Here is a 22,549-nt window from a genome sequence, read left to right as displayed (position 1 = left end):
AGATATTATATTGTTATGCACACCCCGTTCATCAGACATATTGTATATATCTCTGTAGACCGTTGGTGGCGCTGATGGTCTCTGGTTTGGAGGATTTTCTCATTAATGGGGAAACTTCAACCACACCTCAGGGATCTGGAAACACAGAGTCATTTCACCCTCAGCTCTCTACCGCACAAGAGTCGCTTCACTCCAGCTGATCACTGGGACTCTCGTTTACCTCAAGGTAACGTTTTTCTTTCAATTTCAATGTATTCTTGAAAATAGAATAACTTTCCGAGTCTCCATTGAACTTTATCAATTCATTTGAGCCGCTAACATGGCCCGGGATCGATCGAGCAGGGTTGTTGTGCCAAACTTTCAGTTAAAGTTGAGTTTGAATAGGACCAGCGCCTATGTGCTTGAGTAATAAAGACTAGAAAGATAAGAAAGATAAAGTCTAGTTCACTTCAGTCGGATGACTCTCTCTGACAACTTAACCGTCGAGCTGCTGCTGCTGACTGGTCGAGGAGAGGGGAAAAAAACGTTTTTAAACTTTTACACACTGTTTTCCTGAAAGCTCCCTCTGGAGCTGTGCTTGCGACTGAGTGGTTGGTTTCTCTGTAACGTTTGTCAACCGTGTTTACGCGTTTACTGAATTCTTTATTCTAGGTTTGTTTTAGTAGCTGTCAATTTAACGGGATGGTTAACTGATTTTCCGTTTATTTCACTTGGTTGGAACGGTTTAGCACTATGAAGTGTACTCCTTGTCCAAGAAACGAGTGAACTGCCTTCCTAGACAGCATAAAGAGCCTTTTTATTACTGTCTAGTTAGGGAGTTCAGCTCACTTTAAGACGACTCCAAAGATTAGTTTGTGCAATTAATTTTTATTCCTTAAAAGAAACGTCCATGGTACTTCTTTTTTACGATATGCCATCTTAATATTAATATATTTTTTTAATTAATTGGGGTGTCGTGTTAATACCAGTATGAATATTTTAATAATTCAGCATAATAGTATATATCAGTATTACCATGGTGTTACATTATGATAAGGTAATATCATATCACTTCATGATGGTGCTGCTATAGTGCATTTTCTTTTACAAAAAAAAAAATCACTTTTTAAAAAAAAAAAGTTATATGGAGTACCACAATGTAAATGAATAAGATAACTGTTCAGTTCCATATTAGCCAGATAACACCCATACGTCTGTTAAAGATCGCTTAATCTGGAAAGCATCGACTGTGTACAAACATCTGAGAGGTATCTTTTAAGATGTCATCTTAACATGCATTCTAAATCTTAAACATCTTAATATCATTTTCTAAACGTCTATTTGACATCTGATAGGAAACGTCCCAGAGACAGACGGCATGTGTTCAAAGACACGTGCTATCGTGGTATTTATCACAGTGCCAAAGAAAGAAATTACAAGATTATAAAATGGCAGTCCGTATCTTTAATTTATGATTAGATATTAATCATTCGTAATCCGTGTCATTCAGTGTTTTGTATGTAGTATGTTACGGAGTGCTGATGTATGATTTATGGAGTGCTTGTGTGATGGATTCAGGTCTACTTCACTGAAATTCATTTTTCTTTCTTTCATTAAACAGACTCATCTGTAACCGCTCTGCCTCATATAAACCCCACAGTCCTACAGAATCAACTCGAAATAAGGGGGAAGGAATAAGGGGTCTTGTATATAGACTTAAAGCAAAGACATCAACAAGGATTCTGTCAGTGATCAGGACAGAGGTTCTTGGACGAGCCACAGCTTCTGTCGCTGGGTGTTGAGGATTAGATTCTCTCTCTATCTCGTCTGTAACCGGCCTGCAGGGTGGCGAGAGAGAGGGGGGAACCCAACCGGTGCTTGCCGGAGATGAGTGCGTTCTGGCATAAGATCGGCTGCTGCGTGGTAGCCAAACCTCCTCCGGTAAGTGTCTCATTTGGAGAGATTTATAGTTTTGTTTCCCAGGCTTCCACCATAAGCCGTTTTAATACAATAAAGCCTAGTTTTCAAGAATCTAGATGAATCACAGGTACTGTGACATCAGGCTCCCTTTGAGAACAACATCTGGACTAATTTCATCAATTAGGCATTCCCCGTAGCTCATGCGAGTTTTGTGTTCGCTAATCACGCAAAGAATTACTCCCGCTGGTCTACCATAGAAAAGAAACCTTTCAGCTGGTGTGAATGTGACCCAGATAGTCTTAGGAGTTTGTGTTTTTGAGAGTGAAGCCAGACGTGAAACAAAGATGGACAAAGAATTCTCTGTCATTGAATGGGTGAACATGTAGAATTATGGATCCAAACCACTGCATATTTGACTTCTATCAAGAATATAGACCACAGTTAAAAAGCTCATTGGGAGTAAATAAAAAAAAAAAAAAAATAATAAAAAGTATATATTTTTTTATTTGGCAAGGATGCATTAAATTGATCAAACACAACAATTATAATGTAGCAAAAGTTTTCGGTTTCAAATAAATGCTGTTTTTTTTTTTCAACTTTTGTTTTTTTTTTTTCATTAAAAAATCCAGGGGAAAATAATTAATAATAAAAAATGTTTCTTGATTTCTGAAGGATTATGTGACACTTAAGACTGGAGTAATGGCTGCTGAAAATTCAGCTTCGCCACCAAATAAATAAATTTAAAATATATTAAAATGCAAAACAGTTGTTTCAAATGCTAATAAAATTTAGCAATATTATTTTTTTACTGTGTTTAAATAATTGCAGCATTGATGAGCATAAGAGACGTCTTTAGAAAATATAAAAAAAATTGTACAGACCCCAAAACTTTGAATAGTGGTGTTTCATGTGCTATTGTTTTTTTAAGTTCACAAAAATGAAAGTTTTATCATCATTTACTCCCAATCATTTCTAACTTTCTTAAGTGGAAGTTTAAGATGTTGACTCTTCAACTTCATCCAATGAAAATACGGTGACCACTATCTGTCAGACTCCAAAACAAACAAAAAGCACTATAAAAGTACTGCATATGACTCAGACACTATATATGCCTATACTGTATTACACATACTGTTAGTCTTCTAAAGCCATATGATTGTTTGATATAGGTTGCTATTCTCTGTTGCTATTGTTTTAGCTCTTAAACCTTACTCACGGTCGTGCATATTCAAACGTGGCACCACAAAATTCATTGTACCAGGCTTGACCTCAAAAGTTACTGCTTCTGAAGTTCTGATCACGATGTGGCAAGTTTTAAAAGCAGTTTAATGTAAATAACGACTTAAATACCAGTCTGTTCCTCACACAAAACAATTGAATGGCTTTAAAAGACTTTGAATGTAGAGCATGATTCATATGGAGCTCTTTATGGTGCTTTTATGATCCTTTTTGGCACACAACAGTCCATGGCGGTCTACTTTCATTTCATTGCAAAAGAGCAAGTTTGGATGTTCAGACATTCTGCTAAACATCTCCTTTGGTATTGTATGAGCAAAAGAAAGTCAGAATTTGGAGGAAAAGACTAAATGATCGCAAACATTTTGGGAGTGGACTATCCCTTTAATATTCCTGTAAGTAAAAGAGTGGTGTTTATTTTTCTAGTACAGCTTTGCATATTTGACGGATTACTTGGCTTAATTCAGTCTTTGTTAGTCGTCTGTTTTTATCTGGATTGGGATTCTGAAGCAATGATGAGTGACCCAGGTTTACCGTGGTCTCCTGTAACAATGACAGGGGGTTCTGAAGGGAAGCTGGCTCCTCAGAGCTGGGAGTGCTCGTTCTTTTCCTCCCTCCTTCCTCTTTTTATTTTTAGGTTCTTGTTTGTTCTATTGTTGGGTGGGGGGTGAGGTAAGACAGCAGTGGGCATCTGTAACAGACCAATGCTACGTCCCAGTTGCAAGAGCTAGTTTCTCAGACTGATTTAGATAAAATGATTACATTTAAAGTGCCCCCTTACATCAGAGAAAGTGATAAGGACTCAAGCATGTGGCAAGGGTTTGCTTTGATATGGGCCATTGACGATATAAAGATTCTGAAAGTAAACACCTTTCAAGGATGTCTGGGGTTACGTAAGACATGTTGCCGGTACTGAGTCAAAGTGTCAGTTTAAGAATGAATATCACTATTATTTAGAAAAAAAATAACTTTGGATATAATAAAGTAAAAAATCTTTTTATTTTCTTCTCATTTGTTATAATCTTCATCATCATGCATAAACTAAAAATAAAAATTGATAGCGCTGTTTTATTCAGAATTGTATTTTAAAGCGTTTATTAGATGTGGCATATTAACGAATATTTAATTAGAAAAATCTTATTGCTGTTGTTTAGAAAGAAAGAACAATTCATGTGATAAGAATGTTAAAATGGAAAAGTGTTGTTATTATTATGCAAATTCATAAATATGTAATGAATAGTGACTCACTGCGAGTAAGGATGGTTCATACAAATTGTGATTGATACTAGAGTTCAATGTACATGGGTTCGGTTTGCATATCTGCCTTTACACTAACCAAATGATGACATCGAACAAACTCTGGTCTGTTTCAAAAACTGGAATGCGAGATTTCAGTTAAGTCTAGAAGATGTATTTTATGATTGTCAGTATTAATCCAGTGCTGTATTTTCTGTAAAATGCACTTTGTTCACTCTGGACAGACAAGTAAGGGCACGTATGCCAACACCCCTTACTATGGCACATGATCTCATCAAATAATTATTCAGGTTGTTGATACAAGGTTTTTTTTTAGATATACTTATATAATCTCTGACTAACTCTACCGCAAAGTTATGGGAAACACAGAAAAGAAACCATAAACTGTATAACACTTGGGGATTTTTAGGAGCTCAATGAATCCTGCTCATCTTCAGGAATGGATTCCATAGGGAAACATTAGTGTAATGTCACCCAGACTCTGGTGTGGTCACACGACAGGCTTCGTTGACCACTCGCTACACTTATATTTTCAACTCTTTGGGTTTATGTCATGCTGTTTTACCAATTTGCAGATCAAGTGCTTTGTATTTTTATGCTTGACCTTTGTTAATTTAAGCACCTATGTTCACAGAAGAAGAAACGAAGGAGAATTGACCGGAGCATGATCGGAGAGCCCACAAACTTCATTCATCTGACACACATAGGCTCTGGTGAAATGGCAGATGGCATGCAACCGGTAAGACATGCTTTATTCTGTTGGTACATTGAGACTCTCGTTTTAACATTAGGGCATGGCTATAATTAATTTACAGTGACAGAATCATTCTTAATGGATTCTTTACTGAAACACTTGCTCATACCAGATTGGATCTTTGTACATATATACCTGGCACCCACTACCTTTTCGATTTTTTTTTTTTTTTGCCTTTTTCTCTTTTATTTTTCCCTCAAATATGAACATGTCATGTATAAATGCTTGATGTTGGGGGTTCCCTGATAAAGTGGTCAGCCTGTGCTGCCAAGTTTTTCAGTTCGTCTTTATAATAATAAATAATTACAATTACACAATAATTATGACATTTGGTAGTAGCACTAATATATATTTTTATGTAAGGACATCATAGATGTCAAAAATTCTGATGAGCTTGGGAGTAGTAATATTTAAGATTAAATTTAAATAAATTTAAATTCATGCATTTAGCAGACACTTTTATCCAAAGCGACTTACAGTGCATTCAGGCTATCAATTTTTACCTATAATGTGTTCCCGGGGAATCAAACCCCCAACCTTGCGCTAGCTTGCTTGCTAACGCAATGCTCTACCAGTTGAGCTACAGGAACACTAAGATATAAGATATATTTTATTATAGTTACTATTTTTATGTAAAGACTATAAATTTAATGAGTTATGCAATACAATTTCAATGTTTTTTGTTTAAAAAAATGTAATAAATATAAAAATTCTTATAGTAATACTGCTACTACTAAGAATACAATTTATTATGATTATGTAAAGGCATTATAAAGGTCTAGACTTCTAATTAGCTTGGGAGAAATAATATTCATTATTTTATCGTAATTAGTAAAAATATACAAAAAAGTATTTTTATCATTACTATTATTATGTAAAGAGTAAAACTATACATTTAATGACCTGGAGAGAAATACAATTTCAATGTTTTTAGTTTGTAAAACAATAAATATTAGTATTTTATAATAATTCTACTTTTAACTTATACTAGTTTATGTAAAGGCATCTTAAAGGTCAAGATTAAATCTAATGAGAAAGGGAGCAAAAATATGTCTTAAGTGTAAATTTTTCAAAATTGAGATTTATTGATCATCTGAAAGCTGAATAAATAAGCTTTCAACTGATGTATGGTTTAGGATCGGACAATATGTGGCCGAGATACAACTTGAAAATCTGGAATCTGAGGGTGCAAGAAGATCTCAATACTAAGAAAATCGTAGGGCTGGACAATATCGAACAATATGATCATGTGCATCTGGTCAGTAAAGCCGGTTCTGTGGTTAGCTGTAAATCCCCATCAATTGCTTTCAAATGGAGCGGCAGTTAATACACAGAGCCGCAGATAACTGTTCATTATTGAAGATGAATCGCCTATTTACATTTTTTTTTTTTTTAGTTGTCCAAATGAATTGTTAGCAATGCACATTACTAATCAAAAATGATGTTTTAATATATTTACGGTAGGAAATTTACAAAATATCTTTATGGAACATGATCTTTACTTAATATCCTAATGATTTTTGGCATAAAGGAAAAATCTACAAATTTGACTCATACAATGTATTTTCGGCTGTTGCTAAAAATATACCCCAGTGACTTAAGACTTGCTTTGTGGTCCAGGGTCATATATACGTACACACACACACACACACACACATATATATATATATATATATATATAATTGCTTAGGTGTCAGATCCGTTTAATTCACAGATCAACTGAATATGGTAGACATGCTGCATGTGTAACTTGTGTTCCTGAAGTGGGACGTTCATTGGGCTGTTGTGTTGTCAAATAAGAAGGTGAGGTGTTACCTAATCCTGCAGCTCACACAGGGTCTGAATACCTGGGCAGAATCGAGCAGACTGCAACTTGCTCAGAGGAATGTTGGCGGGCGTCCCGTCAGGCTCTTTAAATGAGGAAATGTTAGTCAAGGTCTTTGCAGTGGTCACTGATTGATTGATTTTTTTTTATTTTATGTTGATGTTTGCCAATCTATAGCTTCATGTGTGGTTTGCAAAAGGTATAGCTCTTAGTGGAGTCAACACCTTTTAAGAAATTGGCTTTATATTCAATGGCGGCTTTAGCACTTTTATCAAAGAAAGGCTGGATCTGTTAACAATACAGCACTGATAGCTGAAACTTCTAGTGATAAGCGATATTGTTTGATATCAACCTTTCACAGTCCATGTGCTGAACACAGGTGACTGACCCGCTGGCTTTTCCCTTGTGGTTCTGTTCTTTTGTGTTGCATTGAGAAATTACGCATGAAACAACCCAGTAAAATGGACTTCCTCCTCGTTCTGCTGTGAGATCCTGAGACGCATGATGTAACAATGGGTGTGACGCTGTGAAGAGCTGTGTGTGTGTGTGTGTGTGTGTGTGTGTGTAAAACAGGCTTGTTGTTGCATGAAGGATGTTTTTTTTCTTCAGCTCCACCTTTTGAAGTGTGAATTTATTTTACTGTTTGTTTCTATCTATATGAACACTATTCCATATAAAAAAATATTCATTTGCAGAGATGACACTCATTATTTTCAAGTTTTATTATTATAATATATAATATAGTAAAATGATATTATTATTATTTGTTATTTTTGCTGTATAAAGTATTTGTGTATATAGTATAAACTAATTAAATTTTTAATTTGTATTACATTAATAATATTTATTATTAATAAATAGTTTGTAGTTGTTGTATTAATATTATTATAATTTAAGTATGAGTAAAAAATATTTATAACTATGGTAATGATATTAGTATTCATTGTAGTACTATTAATTTTTCTACGTAAAGTATTGTGTATATAGTACTAAAATTTAGTTGACCTATTCAAATTGGATTTGTTTTCGTTATAAATAATAGCAATAATATTAAAATAATATTGTCATTATTATCACTTTAATGGTTTTATTTATTTATTTTTTTACTTGTGTGTGTGTGTGTGTGTGTGTGTGCTTCTTTAATAGCAGTAACATTCAATAAATTATATTTTGTTTGACTCAGAAGAAAGTTGTTGTTTTTTTGTGTGTATCACATTCTTTAACCTCACTTGAAGATAAAATTTTCACTTGATGACCACTTACTGTGCTACTAAAAGTATAGCTGTGTTTGTTAAACTGGATTTAATATAAATAATTATGCATGTTTTCCATGCCAATAGCGTGATTGTGTCACTTCCTTTTGCAGTCTGGCCCGATACAGGAACAAATGAGATCCAAAGTGCCTCATGCTAATGGACGAAACAGCTTGTTATAGCCCTTCACCTGTGAGTATGAACACACACACTTTCCTTCTCCTCTCCATCCTCTCGCATTCACTCCGTTTTAACCACAGACCCTCATCTGTTCCACAGGCATCTTTGTTTTTTTACCCGAAGCCCCGTTAAGTGTCCTCAGCAGAGCCTGTGCAGCTAGCAGCACTGCACCGGTGACGAGGAGATCAAGCGCACATCCTGGTCACAAAAATGACAACCTCCTTGCTGCAGCTACCAACATGCAGGTTTTTATGCTTTGGATCCTCAGGAATGTCTCAGATGAGATGTTTCAACACCCCCCCCTCCCCTCCCGCCACCTCACTCTAAGACTGTTATTAAATTTGGACCGGATTATATGAGAACACCTGATAAAGAGTGTGAATGTGTGCCGTGTGCATTTGAGGCACTGGCTGTGCTTGCTGTGGAAGAGGAGAGGCACTTATCGCTTTAACACAGGGGACTATTTGACTGCCTTCCCAAAGTTACAACTGGCATGTTTGTCATAGTCTGTCATTGATAAGGGTGTGCGCAAGTGTGTGCTTGCTTTTGTTTTGTAATGGAAATGTATGTGCACCAATACCATTATCGTGTGCATTATACAAAACAATCCGGTATGTGTATTGAAGATTAATATAATATGAAAATACGGAATATACGGAATAATTACGGAATAATTTAATATTGCATTAACAAATAATGGCCTTTATGACTATAAAGGAATAGTAAAAAAAAAATTCATCTTCAAGTCATTCCAAACCCATATAAGTTTCTATAAGTTTTCATACAGTGATTTTCAGTTTAACATCAATGCGGAGTAACACAACGTTTAAGTTTCTAGAAGTGTCCCATATTCCAAGTTTTCCAATTTATTTATTTGAGTAACAGACCAAATGTGCCGTTATTCATTGATTATCGTCCTCTCAAGTGAAATGTTAATGTGAGTATTACATGCTACAGAAACATTGAGTCGATAATTTGGCAAGTGATCATAAGGCTTCAGGTGACAGGAGTATAAAATGATTTTGGTGGACCATATTTTGCGCTTCTTTTATTTTTGGGGGTAGGGGAGCAACTAACAGGCTTCTAAAATTCTCCACTGTCAAAAGAATAACTGCGTTTAAGTTTGGAATGATGTAAGGATGAGTATCATTTTTTTTAATGTCTTTAATCCTTAAGTATTATAAAAAAGCTATTATCTGTTAATGTGAGTGGAGACTTTGAACGGTTTCTTCCTGCCGGTAGCGAGCCACTGCCCTTTGTCATTTAAACCAGACTCTCATTTTCACACATCAGGCTCCACCCCACACAAGCTCAAACACACACTTTCTGTGTTTCCAGTCCTCACACGGCACCACGATTAAATCACTGGTTCACACACACACACACACACACACACACACACACTTTGTATACTTTCTCTGTACTTTGTTTTTGAATGCAGCTCAATGAAGCACAATGTCGGGCTGAGATTTTAAACACAATGTTTTTGCTTGTAATTGTGATGTTTTATTTTGAATGCATTGCTTTGCAAGGTCCCAAACTGTAATTTACTTTAAGTGTTTGCTGTAATTTGTTAGGGTATGTCATAGGACAAAAATGTGGGTAGCGAAAGCTTTCAGAATGTGCATGTTGCTTTAGAAATCTAGAGTTTAAGCCTATTTTTAGTGGAAATGCATTTCATTCTGAGCTGACAGTGTAGTGAAACATGCAGATGTCTGCATCTCAGCCAAAGACCTCGACAGCTCCCTTAACTTAATTATACATGTTGCTTGCAGATTCTCTCACTTTTTGGTTTTGTTTGTGTGACTGTTTGGGCTTTTTTTTTTATTTTTTATAAGTATCTGTATTTTTAAAGCCATAATGTTTGTGCAAAGCACTCATTAGGCTTTTTTTTTTGTCTTTAATACTTTTATTCTTTTATATAAACATCTTTTAGTCTATTAGTCCAACAGATTGATTTTGTGATCAGATGTGAGCAGTAATACTTTTCTGTTCATATAGCATGATGTTATGTTTTTATTGTGCTTTGGTTTGTAACAATACAATTGTACAAAGTGCAGTCTGTTGGGTTTTTATTGAGATATGCAAAGTAATATTATCTAATGTGTATTTTTTTTTAAATGCATTTTTAAATGACATTATTTTACTTTGTGTCTGCATGACTTTAATAAAAACTAGTTTTCTAATTCAATTCTGAAGAAAAAAAAGTCACTTGTAAGATGTAAACTCCGAATTCAGCTTTTTTTTTCTTCCCAATTCCTTGTTTACATCTTGCAGTTCTGACTTTTTTCCTCTGAATTCTGAGTTTACATATCGCAGTTCTGTTTTTTTCTTCCTGCCACGGAGAGAAAAAAACAAAAGAATGCAACTTTTCATCTAACAATTGTCATTTTCTCAGAATTGCAAGAAAAAAGTCCCAATTACCTTAATTTTTTTACTCCGTGGCAGAAACAGACTTCCATATTGGCTGCAAAAAGGAGCACAGGTGCTTTTACATTTATTTTCAAACACTCATAACTAATCCAATAAATATAGATTTAAACAAGATTTTCTTATTACTGTAAATATATGAAGGGCATTTAGTGAGGGCTCATGGACTTGGTGTTTTGTTTTCCTTGCCATACATGTTTGTACAAATGTAAGCTTTAAATTTAAGAGCGAAGAAATCAAAGCTGATCCCTAAATTATGTTTTAACATCTGCTGTAACAGTCATTAGTAAAGCAGCTCATGGAACACTGCGTGAAAGTTTGCATAAGACACCCACAAAAACAATGGACCCTTGGCACAAAGCTTGTTTAGGTCTCAAGCCTAACAAAGCACATTGCATTTTAATTTCCTTTTTCTCACAATGGCTTGAAGAACAGTAAAGCAGACTGTGGGGGACTGATTGTGTACACCTTTTGAGATCTTTCAGGTGCTTACATTTACTAAACATGCCTCCTTATTCAGAAATTCAACATTTTTATTAAAAAGATAGGATACAATGTTTCACAGCAAACAATATCAGTTTTTAACAGGGTTGAAATGGCTAGGGTTTTAGTATATAATGGTTTATTTTTGTAATCAAGATTTAAAATATATATTAGATTAAAAAAGAAAAATATAAGAAAAAGTGTGTTTTTTTTGCATTGAATACTAATGCATCGATTCAGTGAATTATTTGCTTAGACAAATCCAAGACATGAACTTTAATTTTTACTAAACATTATTGACTTGCATTACCCAACATCTGGCACATAAAGCGTTACAACGGGAATCTGTTATTTAACCTTCCAGTAGTTCTCGCTCTGTTCCTGTTTGTGACTTCAGAGCAAAAAAAAAAAAAAAAAGTTTCACCTCTCAGCTACCTCACTTCCTCCCTCTGCCAGAGCCGGTTTCCTGAAAGGTGAAGGAATATTTCCATAGCGAGTCTCAAAAAACACAAAATAATCGCTTCCCACTATTTCCTCATTACAATTAACAGTGAAATCACAACAGTAAATCACAGCAGGTGTTTTAATATAACCCTTTATTTCCTTAAATATCATAGACGAGACATACATGTAGTATGTGCAGTTTTTAAGCTCAGGTTGTTCAGGTGTGGCCTTGTATAAATATTTGCACATAGGAGTCTATTAAATGAGAGCACATTCAATGGGCCACTTTACAGGCAGCAGCAGCTGAATATTAGAGAGCATTTCCCTTCCATATTCCAGAAGAAAACCAAGCACGGTTATATTTGCAACAAGTATGTACAAATATAAACTGAACAATGCGGCTTCTTACAGCAATATTACACACTCCGTTTCTAATAGCGTTCTGATTTTGCAATAAGTTTGAGCATTGCTGCATCTGTGCTAAAAACTTTCACACGTGATTAAACCCTCAACTACAATGCATTTTACAGAATATATAAAAACAATTTCAATAAAATAAAATCAGTACCACTTTACAAGACTTATAAAAACAGCCAGATAGTAGTTTGAACCATATACATTTGTTGGTTTCTACAGGTTTCAGATAACGTACAATATTTTGGATCCATTTAGTGCAAATATTCAAACTAATATTTATCCTAATTTGGGTATGTTCGCTGTAAGGCAAAAATGAAATGTTTAAATAGAAGTATTTCTCATGCCTAAACATAATAAGTTTTGTGAAAATTAATTATTATCAATTAATGTGATTCTCTACAGTTTGCGAAACATAACAAGTTTGTCTGTTTTTGTGTAACAGTCTAAAAGCCATGACGTCAAACAGAACTGTCCTGACCCACCTTGCAGCATGACACAGCTGTGTCTCTCTGAAGCACAACACTGTCTTTGTATTTCATCAAAGAGCCGTGTGGCAGGAAGCTGTTTTTCTGTCATTAGGGCATTTGCCCTAAAGCTTGACCTTTAACCCCAGCCAGCTCCAAATCTCACATGCATGTCAGTCACCCCAGTCCAGTGTGAAGTCTGTACAGTATGTACACCTCTGCTCTCCTTCCATCACAAACCTTCACCTGTTCATCTGCTCATCATACCTGCAGAACAAATCAAATCATCTCCATCACCGGTAGCACTTTCTATTTACTCAAAGCAATTAAGAATTAAAAATAGATCTAATTTATTTAGAAAATATTTCAATCTCAATGGATACTTTTTGATGTCATTTATTTACAGATAATACTGAAGATATAAAGAATTCATTGTATTGATAATATTTATGAAATACACATTTAATGGTACATTTCATGTCCGTTATTTACAGAGAAAAAACGAGATATGATACGGAAATAGTGAGGTGGTCAGGAAATTCTACAAGTCTCATAAAACCAACATCACTTTCACTGGTATAATTTTTGTATTTATTTAAAATAATAATACAATCAAATGTTTTCCAGAAACGTATTCATTTAAATGATCGAGAAATCTTTATTTTATGAAAAGATCTAATGAATATATATGATATGGAATAATTAGGATCTATTCATAAATGTTTTATTTTAAAAGGTTCAACAAATATTTAACGAATACATTTTTTCAGTAAATGTAATTGTTTAATGAAAAACATGATTACCAGTGAATGTAATATGAGTCAAACTTTTATAATTTCCTTACCCTATTTCTTCCTCTTTCCCCTCAACATTTCTGGTCATTTATCATTAATTAATTGACATTTCATAATAGACATTTCTTTAATAGAGAAATGACTAGATTGTATTATAGAAGCTGGACTCAAATATAAAACAAGCCTTTATGGAAAGAATGTATACATAAAGATGAATTTTCTGTTTAGTCCAGGTTTAGATTAATGACAGCGCACTACTGTGGCTTGACGTGGACACTCACTGTCTGATGCAGTCTGGGATTTGCAGCTGGGCCACAGGAACAAACTCTGCCAGTTCCTGCAAGCTGTGGATGAAACGCATCTTCCTGCTGAATTTCTCACTGCAAGAGAGAGGAAACGGGTCAGTCTGAGAGCGTTAGGTATTGATAATGATAATGACATTTTGAGCTGTGTTTGCTGAACTAATGTTCATCCACGCTCACCTGATGAAGGGTTTGATGACGGTGATTAACGCTCTCACGTACCAGGCTGGGTGAACCACGAAAAGCCCTTTCAAGTCTTTTCTTAACCTGCAGAGGGTTTATCATAAAAGAAAATATATTTAATACCTCAATCAGAAAAGCAAAGGCAAATACCTATGTACTGGCACATTAAACTATTTTGTTTCCAGTGACTGGTTGGTTCTCCCACTGGAGAAGCACGATGCCAGCAGAACATGACGACACGAGGGAGCAATCGCTGACTGGCACCAGCACCACCCTGACCCGTGTGAAACCATGTTGAATCATGGAACACAGACAGGCAGAATCTTGGGGACGACAGTCTGTTTAGAACATATTCCACTGATTTAAAAAATCATCGCACATTGAACCTTTTTTCCGTTTGTTTTTTTGCATATGTTATTTAAGGGTTAGGGGTTGTAAGGCTCAAAGAGATTATTCTGATTGCTACAAAAGAATTTATTCTGATCTACTGTGGGGTCCAAAACTCTGAGACTGTTAGTAAAAAATAATCTATGAATCTTTAAATCAAATAAAAAAAAATTCTAAACATTCTCTCTCTCTCTCTCTCTCTCTCTCTCTCTCTCTCTCTCTCTCTATATATATATATACATTGGTTTTGTTTTATTCCCCTTTTTTGCTTTAAAAATTTCAGAAAGACCCAAAGTGCATCTTTGTATACCAGTGGAAGCCAGACGGAAACAACCATTTACTTATCTGATATTTGGTAAATACATCAGTATTTATAGCCATTTTTGTTTGAATACAAAATGCTAAATGTTTATTCCAATGTGATTTTGATCTCAGATTTTAAATGTGATGTAAGAAAAGGTCAGCGTTTCCTCTGAAACTGTGAAGAGTGTAGCTTAATTGGCTTTATCGCAGGAGTTTCCCTTTAGATTCACTGGCATTTCACATTGAGTTAATTTTTCTCCTCGCAGTTCCTCTTTGATTGTGTGAAGTCATGCTTGACTGTTTGTTTCTGTGGTTTTTTGTTGCCGTCTGTACAGTCAGCAGCTTATGAGTGATCGCAGAGGAAAATTCATCCAGTGACGCAACAGAGCCAGCAGGGATGACAAATCGCGTCCCACACTCCTCAGTTCCTCATTTCCCAAATTGATCTCACATGATAAGCAGACCTTGAATTTCCAGAGTTTACAAATACCTCACATAAAACATTTATGAGACTGACCTTCACCTGGAGGAATGAAATACATCTGCGAGACAGCTATGCCAGAAAGTATAGAGAAATTAAACATTAATTTACTATGGAAATTCTTTTGCTGGTCAATAATAGCAAAACAGACCCTTTTAGGATCAACCTGATTCTAATCACCCCGTCGGGTTTATTTTAGGATAATGACTGGCTGACTGTACATAAACAAAGTAAATAGAGATTTTGTAAATAACACTGACGTCCATTGAGAACTGCCACACTGGCCTTGAAGAGCCGACACAAGAGTTTTAAACTTTAAGCAACTAATCCGCAATGAAGCATGCAATCTAAAAATATAGCAACAACAGCAAAAACACATGACAGCTGAGAAGAGGTCAAAGGTTATCTGAGGAATGTCTGGAAGAACTCCGATAACATGGCCTTCTATGTATGAGTCCACAGCATTCCTATCATATTTCATAAGAGGGGCATTAAGAAAGAGAGTGGAGGTGGGTTCTCATGTTCAACAGGAACTAAACTAAAGCGAGACTGGCACAGGCAGAGCTTACACACAAGCTCCCTCTTCTGGAACTGATGGAAAGTGCCACTGTTGTTTCATAAGACGTCAAAAAACTGTTTTGTGGCTTGTTTTAGTGCTTGTTTTTTTTTGTCTACACTAGAGTTCAGAAATACAGTAAAACAGCAATTGTGTGAAATATTATTACTGTTGCAATATATTTTAAAATGTAATTTATTTCTGTAACTGAATTCCAAGGGTCGTTACTCCAGAATTCAGTGTCACAAGATCGTTCAGATATTTCTATTATGCCGATTTGGTTAAGAAAACATCTTATTATAAAAAAATGTTGAAAACAGTTATTCTGCTTAATATTTTTGTGGCAACGGTGATACGTTGTTGTTTTTTTCCCCCTCCCAGATATACACATTTAAAAATTAGTCTTGCTCTTGAAAGTGAACCAAACATTTTGATGACATCATCTCTTGCTCAGGGGTGCATACATATTTTTGACACAATCTAGAATGAGAACATCCCATCCCCAAATTTTAAAAGAAAGTAGCTTTGTTTTGTTTTGTATTCCAGGCAGCGTCTCAAAATCTGCCCTGTCACAGCTTCCTGTTTCCAAAGTAAATATGTCAAAATAAGAAACATCATTCGTCAAACCATTCCGTGGAGTCTTTAAAAACCATATGAAATCAATATTTAACCAATTGATTTTTTTTCCCATCACAAAGTTTGGTTTCATAATCATAATCAAAGAGAAAATAAATTAATCAATAATATCATTATATAACACCGGAAATAAAATCCTGATGGATAAAATTAAGTCTCGCGCCACATAAGTTGTCTGCTAAATATTGTGCATTACTCAGAAACACATCACATTCCAGAAGTTGAATGTGTAATTTGTTGTTGTCTTCAGTTATAAAACTGATGATACATCATAATAACTACTAGTATGGCTCACCGTCTGTCGATGGACATGTAACACTGTCGAAGCCACTTAATCCCAGGCATCTTATTGCGAGGAGCCATTCCACACAAATACACCAATATGTAGTTCTCAGACACCATCAAGTCCAACGTGCCAATAATGTACCTAAATCCAAATAAATCATTAATAAACATTTAAGTCACTGCAATATAAATTCATACCAAATCAACCAGGTTTTACCTGAAGAGATTGTCCATTACATATTCATAGTGTTCTGTTGTATTTTCTGGAAGGTAGCAGGAGGTGAACATAATGATGGCTGTCGATCCGTCCCCAAAATATCCTAAAAAAGAAGGTCTAATTTAGTTGGTAATTTCATTAAAGCGTGTTCCTCTCAGCTTGTTCCATGAAAGCTCACCTCCGTGGGAAAGAACCTGAAGGTATGGCTCCAGAACGCTCATGTTGACTTGGTAGTCTTGGCCGCCAACATGAAATCGTCTCCATCGTCGCCCATTACTGTCCACCTGATCCAAGTCCAGGTGTCCCATCTCTGCGTGCTCCAGTAAACTGGCTTTTCTGATTGCTGCTTTGCCCATCCTGGGAAGATCATCTGCAACGACCACAGTACTAGTGGTAAACCAGTGCTCTGTGTAGATTTCTCTGTCTCACATTTGTGAAACCAAGACATGACACAACCCTAATCAAAATAACTGAATACCTTCCCACTCTAAGTCGTGCATGCTGTCTGGAAAGTTGTAAGACTCGCTGTCTGAGGGTGTCTCTAAGGCCTCCAGGTTAATGTCTATCTCTAGGTCATCATCAGGAGATGGTGAAAGGGCAGAAGCATCAAACTCATCAGATTTCATGCTCCGGTCAGTAGAGGTTTTGTCCAGTGTTAAACTAAGAGTTGGCGCCACTAGTCGTTTCTTCCTGATGGTATTACCAGTAAGAGCCAGGCTAGTTGGAGGGACTAGAGGAAATAAAGAAAAAGAGAGGTCAGGCATTACAAAGACAGTACAGTACTGTATATTCAATACCATTCAAAAGTTTAAGATTAGCAAAAAAAAAAAAAAAAAAAAAAAAAAATCTACCTCAAATAAATTATTTCTATTCATCAAAAACTATGAATTTGTTTTTAGAATGGTTTACAAAAATTATTTTTGTGATTAAATGATTTTAACTGATGAAAATAAAGAATATTTTTTGATACGCATATTTGACTGATTTTTGAAGGATCATGTGACACTCAAGACTGGGGAAATGGCTGCTGAAAATGCAGTTTTGATTTTAATAATTCAATATATACAGAATATAATAAATAGAATAAATCACTTTTTGTTTTTTCAAAATTGTAATAACATTTCACAATATTAGTTTTTAATGGATTTTTCATAAAAACAGCCTTGAAGAGTATAAGAGGCTTCTTTCAGAACATTAAAAAAAATCTTAATAACCCTAAGCTGAACTGTGGCGTGCGTCTCACATATATATATATATATATATATATATATATATATATATATATATATATATATATATATATATATATATATATACGAGACACATTTTTATAAGAAATATTTTGGCTAGTAACTAAATGGAGAAATTAGGTTACCAGGCCTGTTTCCCTCAGTTCCAGGGCTTTCCTCTTCATCTCCAGGACTCTGTGTGTCTTCAGGAAGAGGTCTACAAAGATCACATTATTTATTCCCATGTGCACTCAAGATGAACATAAATAAGGTGCATGAATCTGTTAACACAGTTTACCTGGGGAACTCCTCATCCTGCCATTCCTCCCGGAGCTCCATGTCAGGGAAAGCAGAGGTCTTCCCGTTTTCTGAATGCCTGCAGGAATAAATAGAAAATTTAAAGAAAGGCAATGGCACTTCTTGGTCAACATGTATTATTTGTTATTAACAATGAAATTCTTGGCAGGACAGTAACTACTCCTCAGTTTTGTCAAAACAACATTCCAGGTTTGTTTGCTTTAATCACGGAACAGGTCAACACAAGATCAATGTATTTGTACCTCCAGCAATTTGGAAATGTTTCCAAATATATTACTGCCGTAAATGACAGAGATTGATTTAGTCTTTGATGTTCTATTAATGCTTAAACCTGCACCTCATGCAATCCTTTTAAACTCATGCAAGAATTTTAGATGTCCAAAAATCAACAGTAAATCTGTATGTTAAAATATATCATTTTGTTTTTAACTATTTTAAACTTATGTGAAATAAGCATTCATTTATATCGCCTAATTTACATTTCACTGCCTTTTTTTCATTGTCATCAATTAAACTCATCTCTTCATTAGAGCAGAAGTGAGACAAGTTCCAGGATTTGGAAACAATTTTGACATGTAATAATGTATAATATTGACCTAAACATATCCGGTATAGAATAAGTTACCTGATTGATTGACACTAATAAGTATAGAATGATGTTAAAGACAGATAAACCACACTACTAGTAAATGGATTACTAGATTAAATAGATAGATAGATAGATAGATAGATAGATAGATAGATAGATAGATAGATAGATAGATAGATAGATAGATAGATAGATAGATAGATAGATAGATAGATAGATAGATTTAAAACTGAACAAATTCGTGTTGGATTAGACTGCACGTACAAACAGGGCTGTGTACACTTGAAACCTCGCTAACGCCCATCACATAGCTCTTTATGGACATAATATGTAAATAATGACAATGTAAACATGCTAAACTCACCTTTCCACTAACCTGTGCGTCAAAAACAAGCTATTTAATTTGATTTAAAAAAAGAAAAGTACTACGAACATTACAAACGCTATAGTTAAACTTATCATAGGATACTGAATCTCGCCATCTACCTTTACGACGAAAAGAGATATTGTTTTTTTTTCTCTACCTGACCAAAGCAAATTAACCTTCATTCCAAACACAGAATTCAGCCAATCAGGGCGCATCACACCTGATGACGCAGCCTTCACTCCTGAGAGAGCCTCAACGCCCCGCCCACATCCCTACAGCTGCTGTACGTGCAGAGGCAACCCAAGACATCAAGGCATCATAGCTGCGGGGATTTAGATCCAGCAATACCAAATGGTTTCTGCTAAATAAAAATAAAATGACCAGTTTGTAACAAAACTTTAACTTTAGTTGTTATTAGTTTACCATTAGTCTGTCATTAGTTTTTAAAACCGAAACATTAATTAATTCTTTCAAAATCAAAGTCTTAAGCCTGAAGGTTATCTTATACTTCAGCTGCTACGAGTTCAACAGCTTCACACAAGCTCTGGTGAGTTTTAAAATAGTTTAAAACTTTTAAAAATTGGGCCTTTTTTTCTGAGACACATTTACATTGTCAGTTGTGACACAAACAGTAAAGAAATTGCTTGGGATTTTACACTAGTTATTTATTTTTCATATTAGTTAGGTCCTAAAAACCATTAATAAATGGCTGTATTTACATGTGTGATGTGCAAAATTAACAACACTAACATTTTCTGATTATGACAATTTATTGAACTGAGAATCATTTTGAAGCCATCAAGTAGTTGCAGTTCTTTTATTCTTTGAAGTGGTTGCAAGGTTTCTCAGTATTTGTCATTAATATTTGACATTCATTTTGAGTCTGACAGTGCAATATAGAGATATATTTCCATTCAAAGTGCATTCTTTGAGAAAATGGAAACAGCAGCATACTGTATGCACGCAAACATAGATGAATACCTCTTTACACGCTGAACAGATTTATCCAAAACATGCACTGTATCTACATGTTAATTTTCTTTTTTTTATAAGATTGTATCTTATAATTTCTATTCTGTACTATACTATTCAAATATATTCTGAAATATTTGTGTCAAACATGTGAAATGCAAACTCAAACATAAAATTTGTTCCTGTTTCTTCCTCAAGTATTTCTTCAGCGTCATGTGGTAATTACACGTGGCACAAATGACCAGAAAATCTAGTTTTGTTTTCAGCTGATTCTGGTCAGGTAATGAGCCGGTGTGCTGTCAACAACATATGAGCCACAAAACTCAACCTGTTTCTGATGTGAAGCCAGTATCGATTTCAATCAGATCTTGATGGTATTGTCTTCGCTTCAAACCTGTAAACTTGATACATACACTATACACTATTATCCATCAGGATTGCTCAGAGACTACATTATTTCAAACATGAAATGCTCTGACAGGAGGCTGTATGTTTTTAGTTACTGACTAACTCTCTGTAAGTCAATACAGCACCAAAACTGTTCCATGTAATCTCATGCCCAGTGTTGACTGAGACCTTATCAGATGTTCAAATGTATTTTAAGAAATATGAAGGGCATTTTTTAGAACAATGTATAAAGTTGCGGCAGACAACAAGATACATTCACTGCAAAGCAATGAGGTGTGTACTGTTTTAGCAATTGTTCTTGATGTAACTCTTACAAGATTTAGTAAAGTAATCGCCTGTTGTGAAAACCTTTGTCTTAATTGGTAAAATACTTCAGTAACTTACTGTTTTAAGGATGTATTATTAGTCATATCACATAAACACTGAGGGTTTTTATGACACTAAGTTTCATGCATTCTCTTCTTGTCTGGACATGAACTTGGAATTTGGTATGGAAAGTATTAATATTGTGTAACAGTTTTAATATCATTGCAATTTTAGAGTCTAAAACCATCAAAAGTTATAATGACATATTTATATATATATATTAGTGGTGCCAATGGAGAAGATTGGAGTAGAAGTATTTTCCCCTTTTAAAACATTTTATAAACTTACATTTTTTGTCACGTTTTCCCATCTAGATTTGCATTTTTAACTCATGACAGCAGTGACGTCCTTATTATTGTGTGAAATATTAAAGAAAATCTGATGGTCTGTCAGATGACAGGATATGAGAGGAGATGTCTTTCTGCGGTTGTTAGGTCTTGAATATTAGTCAAGAAGATTGGCAAAAGTACCGGAAATCAGTTCAACAGCAACTTCCTTTTTCTGAAATCCTCTTTCTAAATAACTAGAGACATAAGTGGTAAAAGGCTTTCTCTCGCGTCCTTCTGCTGTACACTTCAGAGTGCACCAGAACGTTAAAAACAACTCATCCAGTATGTGCTCATGACCTCTTATGTTTTGATCTCATAAATATGTTTTGTCCAGTTAGTAACTGAAACTTTTATGAACAGAGGCCAGTTGAACTTAATCATTACACTGCAAACAAATGCATTCATTTATTATTTGTTACTTCAGTCTTGAGGGACAGATTTCTGATGACAATAGGAAATAAAAAAAATTTGACTTACCCATTTTGCATGTACCTTTCCCTCTGGTCCGAGTAAGTCCCCATGTCTAAAGTCATTTAATAGAAAGTGTCTAAATTAGAAATGCGTTGATGAGCATGATCTGAGGTGTTCCATGAGCGTCGCCACAATGGGAGCCAGTTTCAGTGTCTGTATCTTGTGTCTTGTGTAAGGGAACTCGCCCTGACTGTCAGTACAGGTTTTTCAGCATTTCTGACTTCTGCTGACTGAATTGTCTGTCTCCCATTGGCTCAGCTGCTCTGAGAACTTCTGCTCCCCCACAGGGAAGGCTGGGAAGGTGGAGGAAGATGCCACAGACTGGCATGGCTTCATGGTCCTAATACCCTTGAGGTTACAGGCCTCTTTAAAAGACTATTAGCTATTCCATAGATTGAGTGGTTTGTATTCTGTTCAAAAGGTTGAGGTCAGTAAGATTAATACTTCTATTCAGCAAGGATTCATTAAACGGATAAAAAGTGACAGTAAAAACATTTACATTATTAAAATAAAAGCTATTCCAAAAATGTTTTTATTCAAAGAATCTTAAAAAGAGGAATCTCATTTTCCACAAAAATATTATGCAGCACATGCAGTTTCAACATTGATAATAAGAAGTTATTTGAGCACTAAATTAGCATATTAGAATGATTTATAAAGGATCATGTGACACTGAAAACTACAGCAATGTATGTATATATATATATATATATA

At 35.0% G+C, this 22,549-nt stretch overlaps 2 protein-coding genes across 3 annotated transcripts; one reads left to right on the top strand and one right to left on the bottom strand.

Annotated features, from left to right (window-relative positions):
- The first annotated feature begins 64 nt into the window (after positions 1-64).
- Positions 65-10,463, top strand: LOC128030491 (CDC42 small effector protein 1). The gene is made up of 5 exons (XM_052618173.1): positions 65-226; positions 1,601-1,920; positions 5,027-5,131; positions 8,338-8,416; positions 8,504-10,463. The coding sequence occupies exons 2-4, from the start codon at positions 1,867-1,869 to the stop codon at positions 8,404-8,406; spliced, it is 228 nt and encodes a 75-aa protein (XP_052474133.1). The 5' UTR covers positions 65-226; positions 1,601-1,866; the 3' UTR covers positions 8,407-8,416; positions 8,504-10,463.
- Positions 10,464-11,896: 1,433 nt separating this feature from the next.
- LOC128030485 (BCL2/adenovirus E1B 19 kDa protein-interacting protein 2) lies at positions 11,897-22,131 on the bottom strand. Of its 2 annotated transcripts, none has more exons than XM_052618164.1 (10): positions 21,842-22,131; positions 18,314-18,391; positions 18,162-18,232; positions 17,265-17,516; positions 16,965-17,156; positions 16,787-16,889; positions 16,580-16,711; positions 13,919-14,005; positions 13,718-13,816; positions 11,897-12,909 (listed from the first exon to the last, which is right to left on the bottom strand). In XM_052618164.1, the coding sequence occupies exons 1-10, from the start codon at positions 21,895-21,897 to the stop codon at positions 12,885-12,887; spliced, it is 1,095 nt and encodes a 364-aa protein (XP_052474124.1). In that variant the 5' UTR covers positions 21,898-22,131; the 3' UTR covers positions 11,897-12,884. The 2 variants fall into 2 exon arrangements, with proteins under 2 accessions (XP_052474124.1, XP_052474125.1); XM_052618165.1 differs by lacking the exon at positions 21,842-22,131 and adding an exon at positions 19,287-19,419.
- Between the last annotated feature and the right edge of the window lie 418 nt (positions 22,132-22,549).

This window comes from Carassius gibelio, chromosome A16 (genome assembly GCF_023724105.1).
Source record: "Carassius gibelio isolate Cgi1373 ecotype wild population from Czech Republic chromosome A16, carGib1.2-hapl.c, whole genome shotgun sequence".
Taxonomy (NCBI): Eukaryota; Metazoa; Chordata; class Actinopteri; order Cypriniformes; family Cyprinidae; genus Carassius; species Carassius gibelio.
Note: the sequence above shows the minus strand (reverse complement) of the source record. Positions and strands in the feature narration are given on the sequence as shown.